Source organism: Scardinius erythrophthalmus, assembly GCF_964197995.2.
Source record: "Scardinius erythrophthalmus genome assembly, chromosome: 17".
Taxonomy (NCBI): domain Eukaryota; kingdom Metazoa; phylum Chordata; class Actinopteri; order Cypriniformes; family Leuciscidae; genus Scardinius; species Scardinius erythrophthalmus.
Genome location: NC_138237.1, coordinates 22,217,307 through 22,238,360, shown reverse-complemented (window position 1 = coordinate 22,238,360; position 21,054 = coordinate 22,217,307). Strand labels below are relative to the sequence as shown.

The 21,054-nt window shown below is 37.2% G+C and overlaps 2 protein-coding genes across 2 annotated transcripts in view; both read right to left on the bottom strand.

Annotated features, from left to right (window-relative positions):
• The window catches only part of slc23a1 (solute carrier family 23 member 1), an 11,743-nt gene extending 9,103 nt beyond the window's left edge, over nucleotides 1-2,640 (bottom strand). The window contains exon 1 of the mRNA XM_081390974.1: nucleotides 729-2,640. Within this exon, the coding sequence (XP_081247100.1) occupies nucleotides 729-761 (33 nt within the window). The 5' untranslated portion in view covers nucleotides 762-2,640. The remainder of the gene's footprint in view (nucleotides 1-728) is intronic.
• pfdn1 (prefoldin subunit 1) lies at nucleotides 2,560-21,054 on the bottom strand. Its single transcript, XM_081390975.1, has 4 exons — nucleotides 20,836-21,054; nucleotides 20,117-20,283; nucleotides 19,943-20,027; nucleotides 2,560-2,987 (listed from the first exon to the last, which is right to left on the bottom strand). Exons 1-4 carry the CDS (start codon nucleotides 20,866-20,868, stop codon nucleotides 2,904-2,906), a joined length of 369 nt encoding a protein of 122 aa, XP_081247101.1. The 5' UTR covers nucleotides 20,869-21,054; the 3' UTR covers nucleotides 2,560-2,903.

The following is a 21,054-nucleotide window of genomic DNA, read 5'->3' as shown; positions in this document are numbered from 1 at the left end:
AAACATAATAACTCTAGGAATGTGACTTATCCAATCAAATCAGTGGACCAGAACGGACTGTTCAATCTATCACCAACATTTCCACCTCTCAGTGTTATATGTTCCATCACGCATTTAACTAACACAAGCAAAAAAAAAAAAAAAAAAAAAAACTACTACATAAAAGTACTATTTATTCAGACTTACAGTAAAAAAGAGCTCTGTACTCAATCAGATCATTCACTGACTCAAATTGCCAAAAAGCAAAAAACTTTGACCATAAAGGAAAATATATTTACCTACTCTTCATATACTGAGATTTTTTTTTTTTTTTTGAGTATCTTGCATTTGAGTCACTAATTTTCTAACAATCTGGCACAATTCTTTGCATCTCATATCTGAACATTTGTGTGCATCCATATAAGCAAGGCCTTCTTTTAAATGTACTTGATTTGCATGACCAGGATTCAGATTTGAATTTGTTAGCACTCAAATAATAATAATAATAATAATAATAATAAAAATCCTCAATTTTCCTCAATATAATATAATAATATAGACATATTTCAGCCGTTTTTTTAATTACTAAATTCCAGTGGGATGTCATCTCAAACCTTTAGCATTCCAATGTGACATTCAACTAAACAAATACTTCCCGTTCTTACATTCCTTGACATAAACATGTGCAGTGTGACCCAAATCAGTGTTTTAATTCCTGACAATGACACCATACTTGAAGGATATTTTACCTTAAACTCCTCTGCAGGTTCTGACTGATTCATTGGCCCTTGGAGGATGTGCGGGGCTCTGTGCTGCTGTCTCCCAGAGGCCACGTGAGACCTGAGACCCGGCTGGCCGCAGAGCGCTGGTTTTATGGGAGCGCGAGAGACAGAAGGGGACCAGATTACACAGGTTAATAATCTGCCCTTGGTCCTGGACTTTACTCCCCCCTGCCTGTGCTCATCAAAAGGCCGACAGTGTGAACACAACAGGAGCTGTGTTCATGGAGCAACGGGAAGTCTCCTTTGGATGTGAACCACAGGGCCCTTCAAAAACACAACATGTGAGAGGTTATTCTTCAGGGCAAAGACTATTGAGCAGTTATCTAAATGCAAAAAGGTCTTCATTTTCTTCTAAAGAAGTGTGGTCTATAGTCGCAAGGGTAAATTCCAATCTTATAGCTGTTAAAGAAAACACAAAATATGTGTGTCTGGTAGATGGACCTCAGTAGATAAAGCAGTACAAACCTTTGATGCAAATCTTCCACTGTACTCTTGGACCCCCCTATATTGCAGTAATGAACACGTGACTTCACAACTAGATGTGACCAAGGACCTCAAAACCAGTCACAAGTAGCACAGGTAAATTTGTGGCAATAGTCAACAATATATTGTAGCCTATGGGTCAAAATTATCGATTTTTCTTTTATGCCAAAAATCACAAGGATATTAAGCAAAGATCATGTTCCATGAAGATATTTTGTAAATGTCCGACCGTAAATATATAAAACATTTATTTTTGTGAGTGAATGCAGCACAATCGCGAACATAAATGTAGAACTTTAAAGGCGATTTTCTCAATGTTTCGATTTTTTAGATACCCCTCAGATTGCAGATTTTCAAATAGTTGTATCCCGGCTAAATATTGTCCTATCCTAACAAACCATACATCGATGGAAAGCTTATTTATTCAGCTTTCATGTGTTTCAATTTCAAAATTGTGACCCATGTGACTGGTTTTGTGGTCACATATGTGGAGCTTGCGATATTCACTTCTGCGGCCAGTAGAGGGCGCAACAGATCAACTCCTCATCTGCGTGAACCTGAGGATCATATTTCGTCGATCTGTCTCAAGAATATTTTGCCAAATAAACACAGATAGGGTGATCAGGACCACACCACGTGGTGAATGGATCTTTACAATAACGATTGTGTGTAGGCCACATTATCCCATATATTACACAGACACTTACCTAATAAATAAATGGACATTAAATATTGTTTTGAGATAATATAGCATATTATTATATGAAAAGACATCATGGAGTAATATCAGATCTGATATATTTGACAGTAGAATGATGTGACTGACCAGTTAGAATTAAATATTCAAGAGCGACATGTATAAATTTGAGGCAAAACCAGAAACTCACTGGCTTTCATAACAATGACCTTATCAATTTCGAAGCTTTACATTTAGAAAACTCCTCCATTGCTTTATCTATGCAATTCAGCTCCCCACTGAGGAAGGAGGATATCAAGCAGACGCACAACTGCATCACGAAGGACTGAGCTCACAGGAAAGACACAGGAAGGGCTGTCTGGAGAACACTTAAACAGAAGTCTGGGCTATTTCTCTTTTCCAGCTTAAAGGCAGTAGCCTGAAAGACAAGTTTTCACAGGCTTATGCAATAATTGTTTAAGATCAGAAGAAAAGAGACGGGAAGGGGGACTGACAGGAAACCAGAGATGTAGAGGCACAAACACAGCAATCCCCAAAACACAGCAATTAAAGTACCACATCATTCAGATCATATCTAAATGACTGTCTGCGCCCTCTATGACACACACATACACAAAATTTGCTGTCTTTAAACACCTTTATTACCATGTTAACACCTGCTTACATAAAACAAAAAATATTTTGCATTATTACAAAACCATAGAAAAAAACCCCATTAAGACCTGTCGAAGAAAACAATCAATAACTTAAAAAAACTTACAGAATACTCAGGTGTCAGAAGTCACACGAATCACAGTACATTCATTTTTAACTATTAACCTAAATAAACTTCCTGTGTTCAGCTGACAAATGACTGTCATGAGTATTCTCCAATACATGCATAAACATGTTCAAACTAAGGGTACGGTGTGCAAAGGTGACGAGAAGGTTTTTTTGTGTGCGGATGGTTGTGAGTGAGTGTTTTACTGGGCCCTTCTAGACATCAGCATCTCTCTGATGTTGTCCTCCGCGTCTTTAACGCTGCGCTCCAGGTATGTCTTCTTTTGCTGTGGAGAAAACAAAGAGGAAAAGACTAAATTAAGTTAGCTGTAACTTCATATTCGGAAACATATTCTGAACACACCCTTTTACTCCCCAAACTGCGTGACAGAGCTGTTAAAATTCTTTAAGATAAGATAAGAAAACCTTTTTTTGAATCAAGTTCAAAGACGGTTGTGACCAGACTTTAACTTTGATTGCTCAGGATAAATCAGGTTAAAGGTTTCTCATTGTCTCTAAATACAAAAATCAGAATAGACTAGTGAGATTCTGTTAAAGGTGTTGCATGCATGCTAGAGAAAGTGTGAATGTATTACGCAACGTGTGCCAGGATGTTTCATCACAGGCCAACACCTGGTTTAGTGGCCGAGATACTGCGTAGAGTAACAGGCCTCTACCTGAAGTCTTCCGGCAATGTGTTGCAAAATAAGTGAGTCAAATCAGTGCGCGCGCGCACACACTCACACAGGAAACCTTTGCCCAAGGCGATGTGGCACAATCTCATAAACACAATAAATAAGAAATTAGACATTTTCAACATACCACAAATGTTGTGCGACACATAACATTAACAATCCATGTTTTTACCTTATCTCCCAATTTCACGGTCTGTGATTGGTTAAAAAAGAACCGAAAGTGTGCTGTATTTTAAAGGGATAGTTCACCCAAAAATGAAAATTCTGTCATCATTTACTCTCCCTCAAGTTGTTCCAAACCTGTATGACTTTCTTTCTTCTGCTGAACACAAAAGAAGATATTTTGAAGAAAGTCTGTAACCAAATGACTGATGGACCCCATTGACTTCCATAGTAGGAAAAAAAAAAACTATGGATGTCAATGGGGACCAGCAACTGTTTAATTACCAACCTTCTTTAAAATATCTTCTTTTGTGTTCAGGAGAAGAAAGGAAATCATACAGGTTTGGAACAACTTGAGGGAGAGTAAATGATGACAGAATTTTCATTTTTGGGTGAACTATCCCTTTATCCCTATGTGGTTGTAGGTCGAAACGAGGCTTGTGTGTTGACATCTCTGTAATGATTTAAGTAGGCATGTGTTTACATCTGTAACCAAGCATCACTGCACATTAGCTCACTGCTGTCTGGGAATCCCACCCTTCCTCCATCCCCCTCAGTGACGTATGAATAGCCTAATGCAGCTACGTTCTCAAAAACCGAATGAGATGTCAATAACCTTAAAGGGATAGTTCACTCAATGTTAATTCTGTGACATTTTTAATGCAACATTAGGGATTTCTGTCCTTCCATTGAAAGTCTTTTCCAGCAAAATGCTTCAAAAACGTTCATAAAGACTTTAAAAGTAGGCTTTAAGGTGCGGTCAGATTTACTGTTGTTCAGCAAATTTTAGATGACAAAATCCAGTCATTTCAATAGGAATTCACACAATCTGGAATTCTTTGTGAGGGTGAAATATTTCCCCAAGCAGATTTCACAAGTTAAGTGGATTTGCAAAGTTAACCAACACAAAGCTGCTTGCTTTGAAAGTCTTTTGGTCAACACAGCAAATCTGCATGACCAACTGAAGCCAATCCCAAATCTGCATATCAACTTTTTGAAGCGGTTTTTGGTGTGGAATGGTCTTTCAATGGAGGGACAGACATCTCCCAAGTTTCATTAAAAATACCTTCAATTGTGTTTCAAAGATGAACGAAAATCTTATAGGTTTGGAACAACATGAAGGGGAGTAACTAATGATTTTTCATTTTTGGGTGATCCCTTTAAACCTTTGGTGGCTTGCCACAAAAAAGAGCAAACTACCTATTTCTGCTTTTAAATAAATTGTTGTTGTTCATTGAGTTTTGAATGCATTGCCTTGTTTTCCTAGTAACGGGCTCATGTGTTGCCTATTGTATGAAAACAGGTATTCGGTGACGGTTTTATACCCGCAAACAGACTTTCCATTCAAACTAAGCCAAATGTGTCACAAATATGCAAAAAAAAAGAGAATGCGGAATGAGACAAGTATCCGAACTCTGTCCTATAAATGCACGAGTCAATTGTTCACTGAAGTGGTGGTTTATTTTTGGAATATCATCCGGCTTGTTTGCGTACAAAGATGCTTGCGTACTTTTGGATTTTTGTACGTGCCTATGTAGATACCGATGATACAGGTTACCAAAATGCTTGCTTGTTTTTCATGAGAGGGTGAGGTTTGATAATGGGGTTTTCACACCATGGCATCTGTTTTGTGATAAGTCTGCATGCCATAGTGAGGAAAATATTCCCTGAGCAAGCATGATAAGAGATATGATGACAATTCATATCAGCTCACCCATACCACCCCATTATGGACATCTACAGAAAAGCCACTTATTTATAGGTTGCAGTGCTAGGAAAGGCAGAAGAAAGGTCATGAAAATATTTAAGAGGGCAGAAAATGACACAGGAGGGAAAACAATAGCCAACAGGGGTGTGCAGAATGTTGCATTACCCCCGCCATCGATCTGATAGAGTTGGAATGCGAGTGGTACAACACACTGATGACTTGTTTGGCTGCCTTTAAATATATATATTTTTTCATCCATTACCAAGGAATGTCACCACCATCAGAACACCCAGAATGCATGTACAGAAACATGATTATTCTGGGTTAAATGCACATTTTTTTTCTATCAAAAGTACCACTCATCACTTAACCTTCAGTTTGCACAAACAAATGTAATTTTCACAGTATTACACTTAGAGTGGAATATATATATACAATACTATTGAAAAGTTTGGGGTGAAAGAAGTGTCTTAGATATCACCAAGGCTGTATTTATTAGATAAAAAATACAGTAAAAACAGTAACATTGCAAAACATTACTACTATTCATTATTATTATTTTTTAAATGATTCAGTTTCTTTTTTTGTGATGTCAAAGCCAAATTTTCAGCGTCAATAATCTAGTCTTCAGGGTCACATGATCCATCAGAAATTCTAATACATGTTGATTTGGTGCTCAAGAAGCATTTCTTATTATCAATGTTGAAAACATTTGTGCTTAATATTTTTGAAATCGTGATGCAATTTTTGCGTCATTACTTGCTTATTTCTTTCCCAAAAAAAGTGACCCCAAACTTTTGAACAGTAGTGTTTATGTTTTATTCGAGTTGTGAGCTTGTAGTCCGAACTGAATGTGAACTGCAAAGTTATGGCAAGGAAACACGTTTTCATAAGTCAAGTGATAACACAAGAAGTGTGGCCTGTGCAGTCTGATTCCCAAGCAAATGACTCAGTTCTTTAAATAAATAATTCAAAAAGACACACAAACTTGGAAGTTACTGGTTTGAATCAGTATGACACATCCTGCATTGAATGAAGGAGGCAGCTGTACTGAAGAAGATAAAAAGTTTATTCCAGTGGTTTATTTACATATCTCATTTTGGGTGGGGCAGGCATGCCTAAAAAGAGCACAGGAGCACAAGCTGAAAAACTAAAGGGGGAATCCTGTTCCCTGTTTGCTCTGTGAATCATATGCAAAAGACAAGATGCTCCAGATACACATGGGAAATTCGGTGTAGTAATGTTGCATTTACTACAACATCCGTGTTTGGGAAGCTGAAACTAGCCGTTAAGTGTCTGCAGGAACAGAAATGATCCCAACTCAGTGGCACTTGCCTCCTACACAGCTCTGTTGAGCTGAGTGCCAAACAATCAATCTTTTGACTACATGAATGCCCCGTTTGGTAAATGTATGTGTGTGTCTTGCACACTTTCGGATATCTCCACTAAGCTCTGAAATAGCACCATTTAAAATGCTGATCTCTTTGATGAATCTGTCAAAGAAAGCCAGACTCAAATTTTTTTTGGTAATTTTTACAGAAAAATACTGTAAAAAACGCTAGGGTAAAAATCTGTTATTTGGTTAACTGTAAGTTACCTTAACATACAATCAATGGTGAAAAATGGTTTAACATCTGTAAAATACTGTCAAATTTATGTTTTTTGCAAATAAACTATATAACTTATAGAGAAAAAAAAAAGTTGCATTCCCAAAAGGCCCCGGGTGAAACATCACATATTTTCACATAAATTGTTTTGTTTTATCAAACTACAAATTAGTAACGTTTATTACATAATTTTGATGTCATGCGTTACCCTGATGGTATTTTGTCTTTGTGTATATGACCCTGTGAACCGTCTATACACGAGTATTGATCATGTTTCATGGACAGGCCACTTATTAATCATCATGAGGCTTTCTGTTTTACCCCCTCTATTAGTATGGTGGTTATTAGTATTCTAAGGTTCAATGAAGATTTGGGTAGATTATTAAAGTAGATTATATAATGGTATATTAACATAATATAATTTAATGAAATATACAGTAGTAAGTTGAAAAATATGCCATCACGTAATACCTGTAACGTTGTCATTTTTTAGAGTGAATTTCTGCCAACCACAGCTGCCAGTGTTTTTTTTTTTGAGGTGCAATTTCACAGAACACAGAAAAAGAAAACATTTCAGTTTTGGTTCTCTAAATCAAATCAGGACCATAATAAAACATCATAATACTAACACAATCATTTAAGATCAATGCACTAAATTCTGCACTAAACTGGTTATCATCAAAGAACCCAACAGCTAATGGGGGATTCCCCATTGCCCAAACACGCTGTGTTATGGAAACACTACTCTCCATGCGGATAATGATACCTCAGAAGGCTGACCTTCCCAGAACAATGCGGAAGAAGGCACAAAGAGAGGTCTTGTGGCTCTCTCTTCTGCGGTTCTGTATGAATCGGACAGCAGAAGCCTTCATTGTTGTGGCCTGAATGGATCTTCTCATGGGAGTGAGGGCCGCCCATAGTGACTTCTGTCAGAACACAGATGACAGGGCAGATAGTCTGCGCAGACACTGCTGTAAAAGAGCCCTTTGTTGTTGCCGGCTCCGCTACAAAAGGCAGAGGTGACGCTTCTGAAAAGCGATGACCTGCCGCAAAGGCCAACAGAACGGATGGGCGGCAAAGAACAGCTGCAGATTTTCATATGCCAACACTCCGCTTTAGCAAATCAAACATAAACAATTGCCAAAGGAATGTTGCTTTAGCGATATATAATTCTAGAGAAAAAAGGGTGGAAGATGCCTCGAAGGAATTCGTTCTGAAGAGAAAACACAAACTGGGTTTGAGTTGCAGAGATGTTTGTCTTGCAGAAACAAAAGATGTATTCTTAAAAGTGCCATTGAAACAGGAACTGTAGCTGCACCGCCCCTGCAATATTTGTTTAAAGGCAAGACACTACAAGCAAAAAAATTGTTTTCATTCACACTTCAATTTTGAGATTCTGGGCTACTTGGCTTTTCCTAATGTGCTATTTCAGGCAAGTGGAAAGTAAACACTCAAAATACTAGGGCTGCCCCCTAATATCTGACTTATCATTAGTCGGCTAGAAAGGCTTAGTCGACCAAAAATTTTAACAAATATTCTCAGATTATGTAATCCGTATGAAACTACTGCAGAGATGACGAGTCAGCATCGTCAACTTAATCTCTGCAGCGGAAAACACAGAACACATTATCAATAAATTATTAAAATGTTTCGACTGTTTTTGTTTTTTCAAGACACATTCATAATCATTACTTTTGGCGGTGCGCTGTGGCACTTCAGCTCTGATTAGGCTATGTATTATGTATAAGTAATTAAAGGCTCATATGACTTAATATACACGCGCGATTAGACGACTAATCGCTTACATGATCGACTACTAGTCGTCAAGAAAAATCTTTAGTCGAGGGCAGCCCTACAAAATACACTTTTAAGTGTTTATTATATATACACTTAATCTGTTTGTGTCTATAGATTTCAAATTACAGTACATTTAGGGCTGTGAATCTTGGGGTAGACAGCAAATCGATTTGATTCACGATTATATGCTTTCGATTCGATTAGCCCAGAACACAGCATTGGTTTGGATGTTCCGCAAGTACGTCGAAAAATATATGTGTTTTTTTTATCTTTAGGAAAAATTGACAGTGTGTATGCTATGCGAACCAGGACTAAACGCATTATTTTCTTTTTTGGTCCAGACCAAAAGAAACAAGTGTGAACACACCCTTAAACCTCCCGATCTGCTCGAGGACAGCTTTTGGGCCGCCCCTTAGTCGAATTACCCAGCGACCCTCATGGGACAAAGATTGCAAAAAAAAACCATTGTGCATTGTTAGATGTTAGCTCGTGTTAGTTTCATGCGTCTTTGTAGCCGGAGCTACTTCTCTGTTTATGTATAGAGTCACGCAGGTACTTTGCAACGGTTATCGTCCTGTCCCTGCCATCCCATTTTAAACACTTGCATCGGTTTTGCTCCATCCATGCATTAATGCGCATCCTTGAATAAGCGTAGTTTTAAATCAATCTGAGCTATAGAAATGTATCTTCATACTAAAATTACAAGTAAAGCTTCATGTTACAGGATTTTATCTATTTCCATGACTTTATCAATGGTTTGACTATAGACTATAGCACTATTGTGAGAGAGCTATCATTTGTAAATCTGTTAGAAGTGGCAGTTCTGAGGAGAGATCAAACACGGGCTGCTCTAAAACGGAGAGCGAGCGCAATCCAGTGAAAGGCAGTAAAGAGTGCAGCGCGTATCTGTGAGGGAGATCTGTGGTTGCGAATCACGCCGCAGCGTCTCATTAATTCGCGCATGTAATAATTGAATGCTTATATATTTTAAAAGCATTGAATCGCTATCGAATTGCAATTCATTCGATTAAACTGATTATTGACTGAAACTAATTATTCACAATTCAAAAATCCATGTTTCAAGATCGATACATATGCATAATCAGGATTTGTAATGGATGCATCAAGGAAATGAGTGAATCATTACACCACTAGTACATTTCTTTAAATGAGTTTTTTTCTTCAGCACTGGGCCAGAAATATTGACTTTAGTACATATCAAATTTATCTACATTCTGAGTGGTTTGTCATGTGCCTGATCTTATACGTTTTATTCCTAAAAATGGTGAATTATTATTTATTTTTTTGGCTGTTCAAAGTATGTTCTGGTTTATGGGGTGACAAAATGAGACATAAAAACATTTGAGACTAATAGGTAAAAAAAAAAGAGATATTTCTATTCTGGAAATGTATGCAAATTAGTGCATATTTAATCATTTAAGAAAACTATACAATTTATTTTGCAATTCTTAATGTAATCAATCAACTGGGGACGTATGGTGATATCTATAGTTATTTTTACCCTATTCACCTGAGATGTCTTGCATTAAATCCTGCAAAAGAAAAATGGTAGTTTCGATTGTATTAACTATATAATTATTACAGTAACACCTACAGAACATTAAAGGGGTGAGGAATCCATAAAATACAGTGGCGGCAATGTGGTGGACATCTTATATTACAAGCCAAAGTCCCCTCTCTGCTTTGGGTTTTTATAGTCCAATATAAATTCATGTTTAATTTGATGTTTACACAGTTTCCAGGTTACAGGCTTAAGGAACAACAATAACCTCACACTATCAACAAGCAACTAATATCTCCCAATATCCGGCCATGTAGAGTTTTGGGGCAGTTGACCTGATGTTATATAATGTAAGTTAATCTAGCTAGCAGACATATATGAGGTTTTGTCAAAACTGCGCTTGTGATAGTCTAGTAATCTTCAATAAGAATTGTTGAAAATCCGGAAGAACTTTTTTCACTTTTAATCACTTTTTTACAAAACTATTAAGCAGTTCAACGTTTCTCACATTTTATATATTATCTTAATACTGTCAATTATTTTCTCCTCCAAATTCTTTGAATTTGATGGGCAGTCTTCAATGAAAGCATAATTCTGTGCCACTGCAGAGCTCAAGAGTACAAAGTCAAATGAGTTGAAGAGCGGCGGGTGTGAGGAGATCTATCAAGCGCCTCAAAGAAGATGTGGGCATGAAAGTGCCATGTAAGGACATTTGTCCCCATGCACTGACACCCAAGACACGCAACTAATTCTGCAGCATCTCCCTCCTGCTGCCACTGGAGTATTAATAACATGCTTCTCCCATCTTTCACTGCAAATGCAGCAAACAATACCCCGCTAAGACTCAGGGAAGGGAGCTGACAGATCCATTACAGTCATGTCAACAGGTTTCTCTCACATGCTTCACTATAGACATGCTTCACCCCCCGCCGTGGGCACGAGGCCCATCTGCATCATGGGTCAACTATGACCTCATAACGGAACCAGCAGTGGGGTTATTGTCACCCCAGGAGTCATCAGTCATGTATGGGGATCACGAGGGTGGAGAGTGGGCCAAGGCACTGCTCTGATGCTGACGACATCATGTTACCTCGTAACGAACTGCCTTGCATCCAGGCTGTGTGAATACGGAGGTCAAAGGAGCCATGAGTTCATTCGCCCCCTGAGATCTAAATGCGGTTCCAATATGTACTAGGCGGAAAATGACAGCTATGTGTTTTGACTGTACACAGGCGTTAAAAAAGCAAGGAGGCTTCTGAAACATTTGTGTGACTCAGGGGTTGCCTTTCAAACGCTAACAATCACCATCATTAAATTGGTGTCTTAAAAAAACCAACAGATGATTATGACTTTTAGATAAGAAGAAAATATGTTTGTGCTTTGACACAAAAATTCACAAAAATCTTATTATGAAGAAGTTTGATTTATATGACGAACAGATTTAATTTAGGCTTTTATTCACTTATAACCAAACGTACAGCACATCACTTGTGGTAAACTAAACACAGAAGCTTGCGTGCATCGCATGCGTGTCATATGTTAGAACAAACTTGGATCTCGCGCGTCACGCACAAGCGTTTCAGCTTATATCTTTACCAAATGTGATGTGCTGCATGCGTGTCAATAATTTTAGATGTAAATAATAGCCTAAGTTAAATCAGTTCATCATAGGATGCAACCATGTGTCTTCACAAGACTTGGATTAAACCACCCCATTCATTTTAATTTATTTTACGACGACTTTATGACCTTTATGGAGTTTTGGTTACCTGGACTTTCAATGGAGAAGCAGAAACCTCTCTATTTAAAAAATCTTAATTTGTATTTTGAAAATTAACCAGTCTTATTGGTTTGAAACAACATGGGTGAGTAAATAATGACTGTCCCTTTAAGATAAATGATAAAGTTTGTAAGAATGTTCCTAAGTGCAACTTGTGAAAAATTCGTACAAGTTGGGGGTTATCCTAACCATAAGAGGTTAGTTTCGATGATTTTTAAGAGCATTCTTTTCAGGAATTGAAATTCTTACATTTTGTATTAAGAAAGGTTTTTGGGAATGCAAAATGTTCTTAAATGTATTCTTAAATTAGAAAATAAAAATAAAAAAATAGCTTTATTCTTAAGAATTCTGGCCACCATGAGATACGTGATGGTCACAGTGAAATCAAAAAATATCTGTAGTCGTTTTTTACGAGATACTTCTTCCACTGGGGTTGGGCTTCATCACATGTTGCGCTCTCACTCACTCTCTGCCTGTTGAGGGAAGCCCTGGGCCTCGTTCCAGATGTCACCAGCCCTGCATTTATTCACAATGATGTCACGACCGAGCCTGGAATTACACCCAAACCGCCCAGTGCACCGAAGCCAAAGACAGACAGGCCCAGACACGGTGCAGAACACACGCTCCGGGCCAGAACACACACAAAGCTCAGAAATACTTTATATGAGTGAACGCCTATGATCTCACAGCCCTCATTTACACTTCAGGTATATTTCCTTTAAACTCATTTCCTTTTTCAATGAAGAGTTCCTGCTAAATAAACATGCAAAGTAACAGATGTGCCTATGCAAAGTTGGGATCTAAATGAGTAATTGATTAGAGAGTAAATACATTTTTCAAACTATGCAAATTGAAATACATTTTCCACATCACTTTGACGTCAAATATACGCAGTGCCACTCAAAGGAAAGAACATTTTATTACAGGCAAATAGGCTAAATTTCACCAATTATTGTTTGATATGACACAAACCCTGAGATATGAGACAAATATGTCTACTTGCAATGAATATAGTATGGCAAAAGTTCTTTATCAAATGCAGTACTTCTTCTGACAACACACAAATTCAGAAGCAGCTCAAGTTTATACATTATCATTCAAACGTTTGGGATCAGTTTCTGAAAGAAGTATCTTATGCTCACCAAGACTGCACTGTGATGCAAAGCTGAATTTTCAGCATCATTACTCCAGCCTTCAGTGTCACATGATCCTTCAGAAATCATTCTAATATGCTGATTTGCTGATCAAGAATTTTTTATATTAATATCAATGTTGAAAACAGTTGTGCTGCTGCTTAATATTTTTGTGGAAACTGAGCTACAAAATTAAATTCAATTTGCCAATGTCCATTACCAGGAACCCGTGGCTCAAATGATCAAGACAAAAGAAAGAAAGAAAGAAAGAAAGAAAGAAAGAAAGAAAGAAAGAAAGAAAGAAAGAAAGAAAGAAAGAAAGAAAGAAAGAAAGAAAGAAAGAAAGAAAGAAAGAAAGAAAGAAAGAAAGAAAGAAAGAAAGAAAGAAAGAAAGAAAGAAAGAAAGAAAGAAAGAAAGAAAGAAAGAAAGAAAGAAAGAAAGAAAGAAAGAAAGAAAGAAAGAAAGAAAGATTTAGTTTCTTATACTCCTTATATGTAAAAAGATGCTAGACAATGTTTATAGCCAAAGGGTAAATACTTGCACAAGGTCATGACTTCATCAAAAATGTGTTGATCTATATTGTCAACACAGACTCAGATCTGGAAAGAGATGAAGAAACGACTGCATGACACATCAGACCCAGACGAAAGGGGAACTAGACTACTGTACCTGATCTACAAAGGCCCTGTTTACACCTGGTGTTAAGATGTGTTTTGTTTGATCGGATCACAAGTAGACGAGGCAGACACACACGGATCTGTTTACACCTGGTGTTTTAATCTGTCTCTTTTGTCCACTTTCAACCACTTCTGTCCTGATTTCTTTGAGGGGATGGTCTATGGGTCTTAGATCTTTCGATCTAACGGAGAGCAGTAGGTTTTTTTTCTTCAAACCAAACTTGGGTCTTCAGTCGACAGTTTAAATCCGTCTGGCTAGAGCGCTTCCCATAATGTTTACGCGATAGGTTAGTAGATGGAGAGTAGGCAATCTTTTGTGGCTGTTCAAACGCATTCGACCACATGAGCGTTTACACTAGGAAAGCAATCCGGTCAAAACTCTTCTTAATGCAAGGTGTAAACAGGGCCAAAATGTCTCGCATGTGCCTGTGTTTCACTGCATCACAAGTCACTGTGGTTCCCTTCATCTCTTTATTTGTACACTCATATCAAGGTGAAGTTCATCTGCACCGATATCTCACATTCTGCTGAAAATATGACCCATGCAGATGATTTACCACAAGGGAGAAATTATATCACAGTTGACATGAGGTGGGATAATACTGAAAGATGAGAGACATTTTCAGAAATTAACAGTAATTCAGTTTATTCAGTCTGATAAGACATAAGGATCCTCCATAAAGCATCTCTAAACCAACACTGTGCATTGTGAGATAAAGTTAACAGTATTTTCAGAACACGACTTTAAATTCCCATCATACGGAAATACACTTCCTCCCATTCTTCTCATGAACTTGCAAAGTTGTAAAATATCTTTCCCTTATGCAAAATCCACAGAAGGTCTCATGGTATGACACCTCGACGACAGGTTTATTAAAACTTCTCGCCTGACGGGGGTCATATCTTTAGTAAGAAAAATAAAATGGAAAAATGATAAAGGGATGTTGCCAGTAAAAGCCTGCTGCTTTCCCCTGATGTCATGTAGTTAAAAAATAACGGCACTGATCTGAAACCTGTTTGAAATAGGAGGCTGTTGTGTCAGAAACAGGACCTCCCATGAGGCCACAGGTGGTCACAAACGCACCTGAAGTTCAGGAAAACACCTGAACAGATGCCTTTTCACTCTTGTCATGAACAATGACATCAGTGAAATACGTGAACTTTGTCTGAACACATTTGTTTCATGAGGTATGACATGAAGCTGCAATGCCAAGCAAATCTGATGGGTGGTAATTTCATCATTATGGATTGGAGTTGTCACTTACAGTAGCAAAAAATATGTTAGTGTGAAAAGACACATTTGAAAACTGACCGAGGTCACAGAGAAAGGTTGTGTGTAGCCAGCTGCCATACAAGGTGCTTACTGAATGCTTGTGCTGTTTAAAGCACAAGAGATGCTTTCTTCAGCTCATTATTTAAAGTCCCCCTGTGTTGAAAATCAAGCTTTTAATGTTATTTATATGTCTGTGGTGTTTTTAATATGCTTTAAGACAAACCATGAGCAAATTCATAAGTCAACACCATTGCTGAGTATTTTCTACTTAAAGGGTTAGTTCACCCAAAAATGAAAATTCTGTCAGTAATTACTCACCCTCATGTTGTTCCAACCGCGTAAGACCTTCGTTCATCTTCGGAACACAAATTAAGATATTTTTGATGAAATCTGAGCCATATCTGAATCCTCCATAGGCTGCTATTGTGTCCGAAACTTGCTGGCCCAGAAAAGTTATTAAAGAGATCGTTAATATAGTCCAAGTGACTCCAGTGGCTCAATCTTAAGTATATCAAGCGACGAGAATACTTTTTGTGCGCAAAAACAAACAAAAATAACGACTTTATTCCACTATTCATTTCCTTCTCTCTGGACCTCTAGTTGGTTTGCGTAGTGTTTTTGCGCAGCGCGTCCGTGTTACACGTCACCACGTAGGCTCACTATTGGCCGACGCCAGTCATGTGTGTGATGCGTGATGACGTGCAACACAGACGGGCAGCGCAAAAACACTACGAGGCCCAGAGAGAAGGAAATGAAAAGTGGAATAAAGTCGTTATTTTTGTTTGTTTTTGCGCACAAAAGTATTCTCGTCGCTTGATATACTTAAGATTGAGCTACTGGAGTCACTTGGACTATATTAACGATCTCTTTAATAACTTTTCTGGGCCAGCAAGTTTCGGACACAATAGCAGCCTATGGAGGATTCAGATATGGCTCAGATTTCATCAAAAATATCTTAATTTGTGTTCCGAAGATGAACGAAGGTCTTACGCGGTTGGAACAACATGAGGGTGAGTAATTACTGACAGAATTTTCATTTTTGGGTGAACTAACCCTTTAAAACTGCAGTGAACCAAAGACAGTCTCAATAACACTGTTTGAAATTGCAGGCGTTTCTGACGTCACAAACTACCTTGTAACCAATCAAGTCAATGTGTGATCATCAACAAGTGGATCTCTGAGCTGGTGTGAGTGAGTGGAGGCGGGGGTAATTTGCATATTAATAGAACCACGTATACTGAATGAGGCAATGGTGTACAGTCACATTCAAGCTATTTTAAGGCATGAAGAAATAAAATTCAAGGAAAAAAACGTTTACATTTGTCATTTTGGTGATCAAGGATGAGTTTTAAGGGATAAAATTATTGACAACAAGGGGACTTTAAAGTTTTCCTATTATATTCTATTTTATGAAAATGCTACAAACTTAAAGTCATGCACATTTTTCCATTTTACAAAACAGGTTGTCTTAGTGAGCAGGTTAGCGTTAAACCATCCAAGAGAGAAAAGAGTGCATTAATTTTCATTATACCATGGTCTGTTTGAATAGTTGATTCTGATGGTGAGCAATAAAACTGTTTAATGCACAGGTAGTTCTAGTCATTTTAATCACAGTTCTATACTATTTCTCTGCTTTCATTGGAGCACAAATCCACACACAGAAATCGGAGATAGTGCTACGCACACAGAGTGCTACGCACACAAACTTTTATTGATAAAATAGATTCACTACTGAATGGATACATTATATTTCTTAGCAAATATGATTTAAAGTGGGCAGATTTGCTAGATCTGATGAGCCATAACTGAATACTGAATCAAAAATAACCGTCATTTTAACTGCTTCGCATCAGGATGTTTCTTTGCGTCCACGTCGTGCATTAACATCCTTTAATGCACAGCTAGCCATGGATTATCCCCTACGTGTAATTTGTATTTTGTAAATGGTTGAGTGTCAAACTTACACCACTATTCAAAAGTTTGGTGTCAGTAACAATCTGTCATGCTCACCAAGACAAAATCAAAAATACAGTAAAACAGCAATATTGTATAAATATGTTATACAATAAATATGTTCACAACTGTTTTCGACTTAAATGTATTTTAAAATGTAATTTATCCCTGTGAATTTTCAGCATCAATACTTCAGTCTTCACTGTCACATGAATCATAATAAGAAATCATTCTAATATGCTGATTTACTGCTCAAGAAACATTTCGTATTATTATCAATGTTGAAAGCAGTTGTGTTGCTTAATTTTTGTGGAAAACACTGTTTTAGGATTCAGAAAACTGATAAGAAAACAATTTATTTGATAGAAATCTTCTGTAACATTATAAATGTCTTTACTGTCTCTTTTGATCAATTTAACACATCTTTGCTGACTAAAAGTGTTAAATAAATATAAAAAATTTAAAGACCCCAAACTTTTACATGGTAGTACACACAATACACGATATTTTAGAAAAAGCAACTGTGATAGGGTTATAACTAACATTTTTAAGAAAAATATATTATAGTAATAAGTATATTTCAGAAATAATAAACTATTACAGCTCTTTCAAAGAACAGTTCACTTTAAAATTTTCCTAGAGTATTATTTATGAAAATTTCGAACCAACGAGCTGCTACTTTAAATAGAAGACTGGTGATCTCAGAAAACCTGAGACAATCTACGATTCAACACCCCACAAAAGGGAAACATGACGCAACACTGGATCAATTGCAGTCATTTTCATAGAGGCCCACACGTAGATGATGACGACGGTGACATTTGTCATCACAGTTTCCTTATAATGAGGTTTTGGTAAGTCAAATCAAGAATGAACACATCAGCTCTTTCACTGAATTTTTTTCAGCCCACCTACAAAGTTCCAGTGCAACTTTCTCACAGACTATAATAATTGTCAGAGGAGTGCGAATATCACAAAACATTTAGAAGGTATTTTACAAAAACAAACATGGGGGGTTGGCGCTACATTATTCACAAATAAAGACTTCACGTCAAATAAAGCAAAAGGGAAAAAGGGAGGTATAAGGATGACGGCTCTAATAATGTGACATGCAGCATGTGGATGTTTGTGAGAAGATAACTATATCAAGAGGGCCATGCATTGCATGTGGTTTTTACAATAGTGATGGGAACGCTGTGATGTATGCCCATCATTATCACACATACCCCCACGATCACACCAAGGAGCTAAAACAAGCCTGGGGGCTTTTCCACCCACAAACAACAAGTGTGAAATTCTGATTGCACTTGCAAAACTGTGGGTGAAGCATTTAGGGGGGGAAACATAACCACACAAGCATTTCAGTTTCTGAGCATGCTACAGTAATGCCTGCTGTGTAAACACTTAAACGTTACACAGATAAGCTACTCTTTGCGTAAAAATATTATCTTATTCATTCATTTCAACATTTTATTACTTCCTTAAATGTGGCCTTTGCCTTTTAATTACATATACATTTTATATCTATAAACCTAGTTTCTTCTAATGGTATTAATCATCTTTGTAATAGAACCTTGATAAAAATGTATTCAATAATGTAACTGCTTTTTTGACTCTGTCTTTTTGAAATTCAAGAAGAGAGAAAAGAAATGGTAAAAATCACACTACAAAATACAAGATACTAGGCTGTTTACACCTGGTATTAACATCTGTCTCGGGTGATTGTATCAGAAGTGGTCAACCACTTACACCACATGCACTTCAAAAGCATTTCCTGTGAACGCTTGTGATTGGATTTCTCCAAAGGGAGGGTCTTTCATTTCATGAGTGCATTCATTACTAAAAGTCACTGTATGTTCATTACTGCTCAAAAATTTGGGTTTGTACGATTTTTTATGTTTTTGAAAGAAGTCTCTTATGCTCACCAAAGCTGTATTTATTTGATCAAATATATAAAACAGTAATATTGTGAAATAATATTACATTTTAAACCATTACTCCAGTTGTCAGTGTCACATGATCCTTCAGAGATCATTCTAATAGCTGATTTGCTGCTCAAGAAACAATTCTCATTATCAATGGTAAAAATCAGTTGTGCTGCTAAATATATCTGTAGAAACCATGATAGATTTTTTAATAGAAATCTTTTGTAACATTATAAATGTCTTTACAAATTTCGTCATGACTACGTGCTTATCACATTCAAGTTATTTCTTGTCTGAAAGAACAGGAATCATGGAGGACACCGGGCTTATTCTTGCCTATTTATTGGGAAAATCTTATTAAAGCCATAATGATATTTAGCGTACCATGATCCATTGACAACATATAAACACTCACCGCACTATCTAGATAGTGAGCTTGCTGACAATTCTGGAATTTCAGTCAAATACAGGCTATTTTTGTTGTATATAAAACATACAATATGCTTTAAATGACTATTCATAAATATGCACTACTTTAACGACAAGGGGATGTAGCTGTTGTGGAAAAAACTAGTAAAGAATACAACTCACAGCACCAATCATTCTCCGGCCAACTTGAGAAGTTGGGTATCAAAATGATCCTCGAGCTTCCCAGTGGTAAATACGACTTGAGAGGGCTTTCATGCATTTGGCATTCTGAAATTGTTCTGTTTAAACTCTATATCTATGGAATTCTACCAATTTTTTCAAGTAATAATACATTAACAGCAAATTTGATTAGCATTTATTCTACAAATGCATTGTGTCACATGCCACACCTCTAAAATGTGGCTTTAGTGACTGCATTGCAAAACGCTTTGGACCTTATTTACACCTGTATTTCTTTATCATAGGCCACTTGTGAGAGATGGATGTTAACACCAGGTGTAAGTAACACAGTTTTGAGGTGTTTGACAGGGTTTAACTGTCTGAGAGAGATGCTTTATATGTTTCCATGCTCCAAACTTACCTCAAGCTCCTTGATCTTCTCATCTGCTGTCTTCTGCTTTTCCAAAAGCTGTTTGGTGATCTCATCTTTTGACTGTAAAATGAACCTGGAAAAAATGAGGAGGAGGAGGTCAAGATAATCATCAAAAAAGGTCTCATTCAGGCACAGAATTGACACCAACAGAAATGTACATACATGCGTCCTGCTCCCTCATACATGTGAGTGGTGTCAGGGAGTGAAGTGATCTCTGCATGCGTGAGGTTGGCGTGCTTCTTCATGCGGCTCAGCTGTTCGACCTGCAGGTCTGCCAGCTTCACCTTCTGCTGGGTGTCAATCATTTTTGCCTGCAACTCTGCAAAGGCCTGTGGCATACAGATGTTAAAACATGTTTATTGGAAGTGAATGAGAGTTATTACAGAGGAACCCGGGAGAGGGTTTATACTACATACTCGACTATGAATGAAAGCGCAGATATAACAGAAACTTAAAAGTTTAGACTAGAATCTCTACTTTTGCTAAAGGTTTACAATGGTAACCATAGACTTAACCATATAACGCAGTTACAAACAACCTACAACAGTCAAAATACAAAAAAGAATTTAAGAAAATGACAGATATATTTTGAAAGCCTCTTACACAATTTTATGTATATATATCTTTATAAAAATTTACAGTAGTTACTAAACGTGTAAAATTATATTTTGACTTAATATAATAAAAATAAAAAATTAATACAAAAATTAAAAGGTTTCTTGTGCACCGAGGTTACGTATTGCCATTTCACATTGCTTTTACAGTTCCATTCCCAAATTCTGATCTACCTTAGTTTAAAAATACCTTTATTCGCTATTTTATCGTGACGAAGTAATAAACCCGTTTAGTTTCTGTGAAAAAACCTGTAAACCACCGTTTACCTTCTTCAACTCGAGGTCTACGGGAGCCGCCATGATGCTGAGAGAAGAATGAGTCACCGCGCATGCGTGAAAACAAAGAGCTAGTTGAAAAACCTAGTGAGAGACCTACATAGACAGCATTTTCGGTTTCGAAATATCAGCTGATGGGCAAAAATGCTCTCTAGGTAGGCAGCACGGTAGGATTTTAGGCACTACCTCGATCTCAAAATAGTCCAGCCC

Bases quoted from the DNA above. Each gene is read 5' to 3' on its own strand.
- pfdn1 (XM_081390975.1), bottom strand. From the start codon at position 20,868: ATGGCGGCTCCCGTAGACCTCGAGTTGAAGAAG. The intron at 20,284-20,835 runs GTAAACGGTGGT...TGTATGCCACAG, and splicing joins TAGACCTCGAGTTGAAGAAG to GCCTTTGCAGAGTTGCAGGC. The intron at 2,988-19,942 runs GTAAGTTTGGAG...TTTTCTCCACAG, and splicing joins AGAAGATCAAGGAGCTTGAG to CAAAAGAAGACATACCTGGA.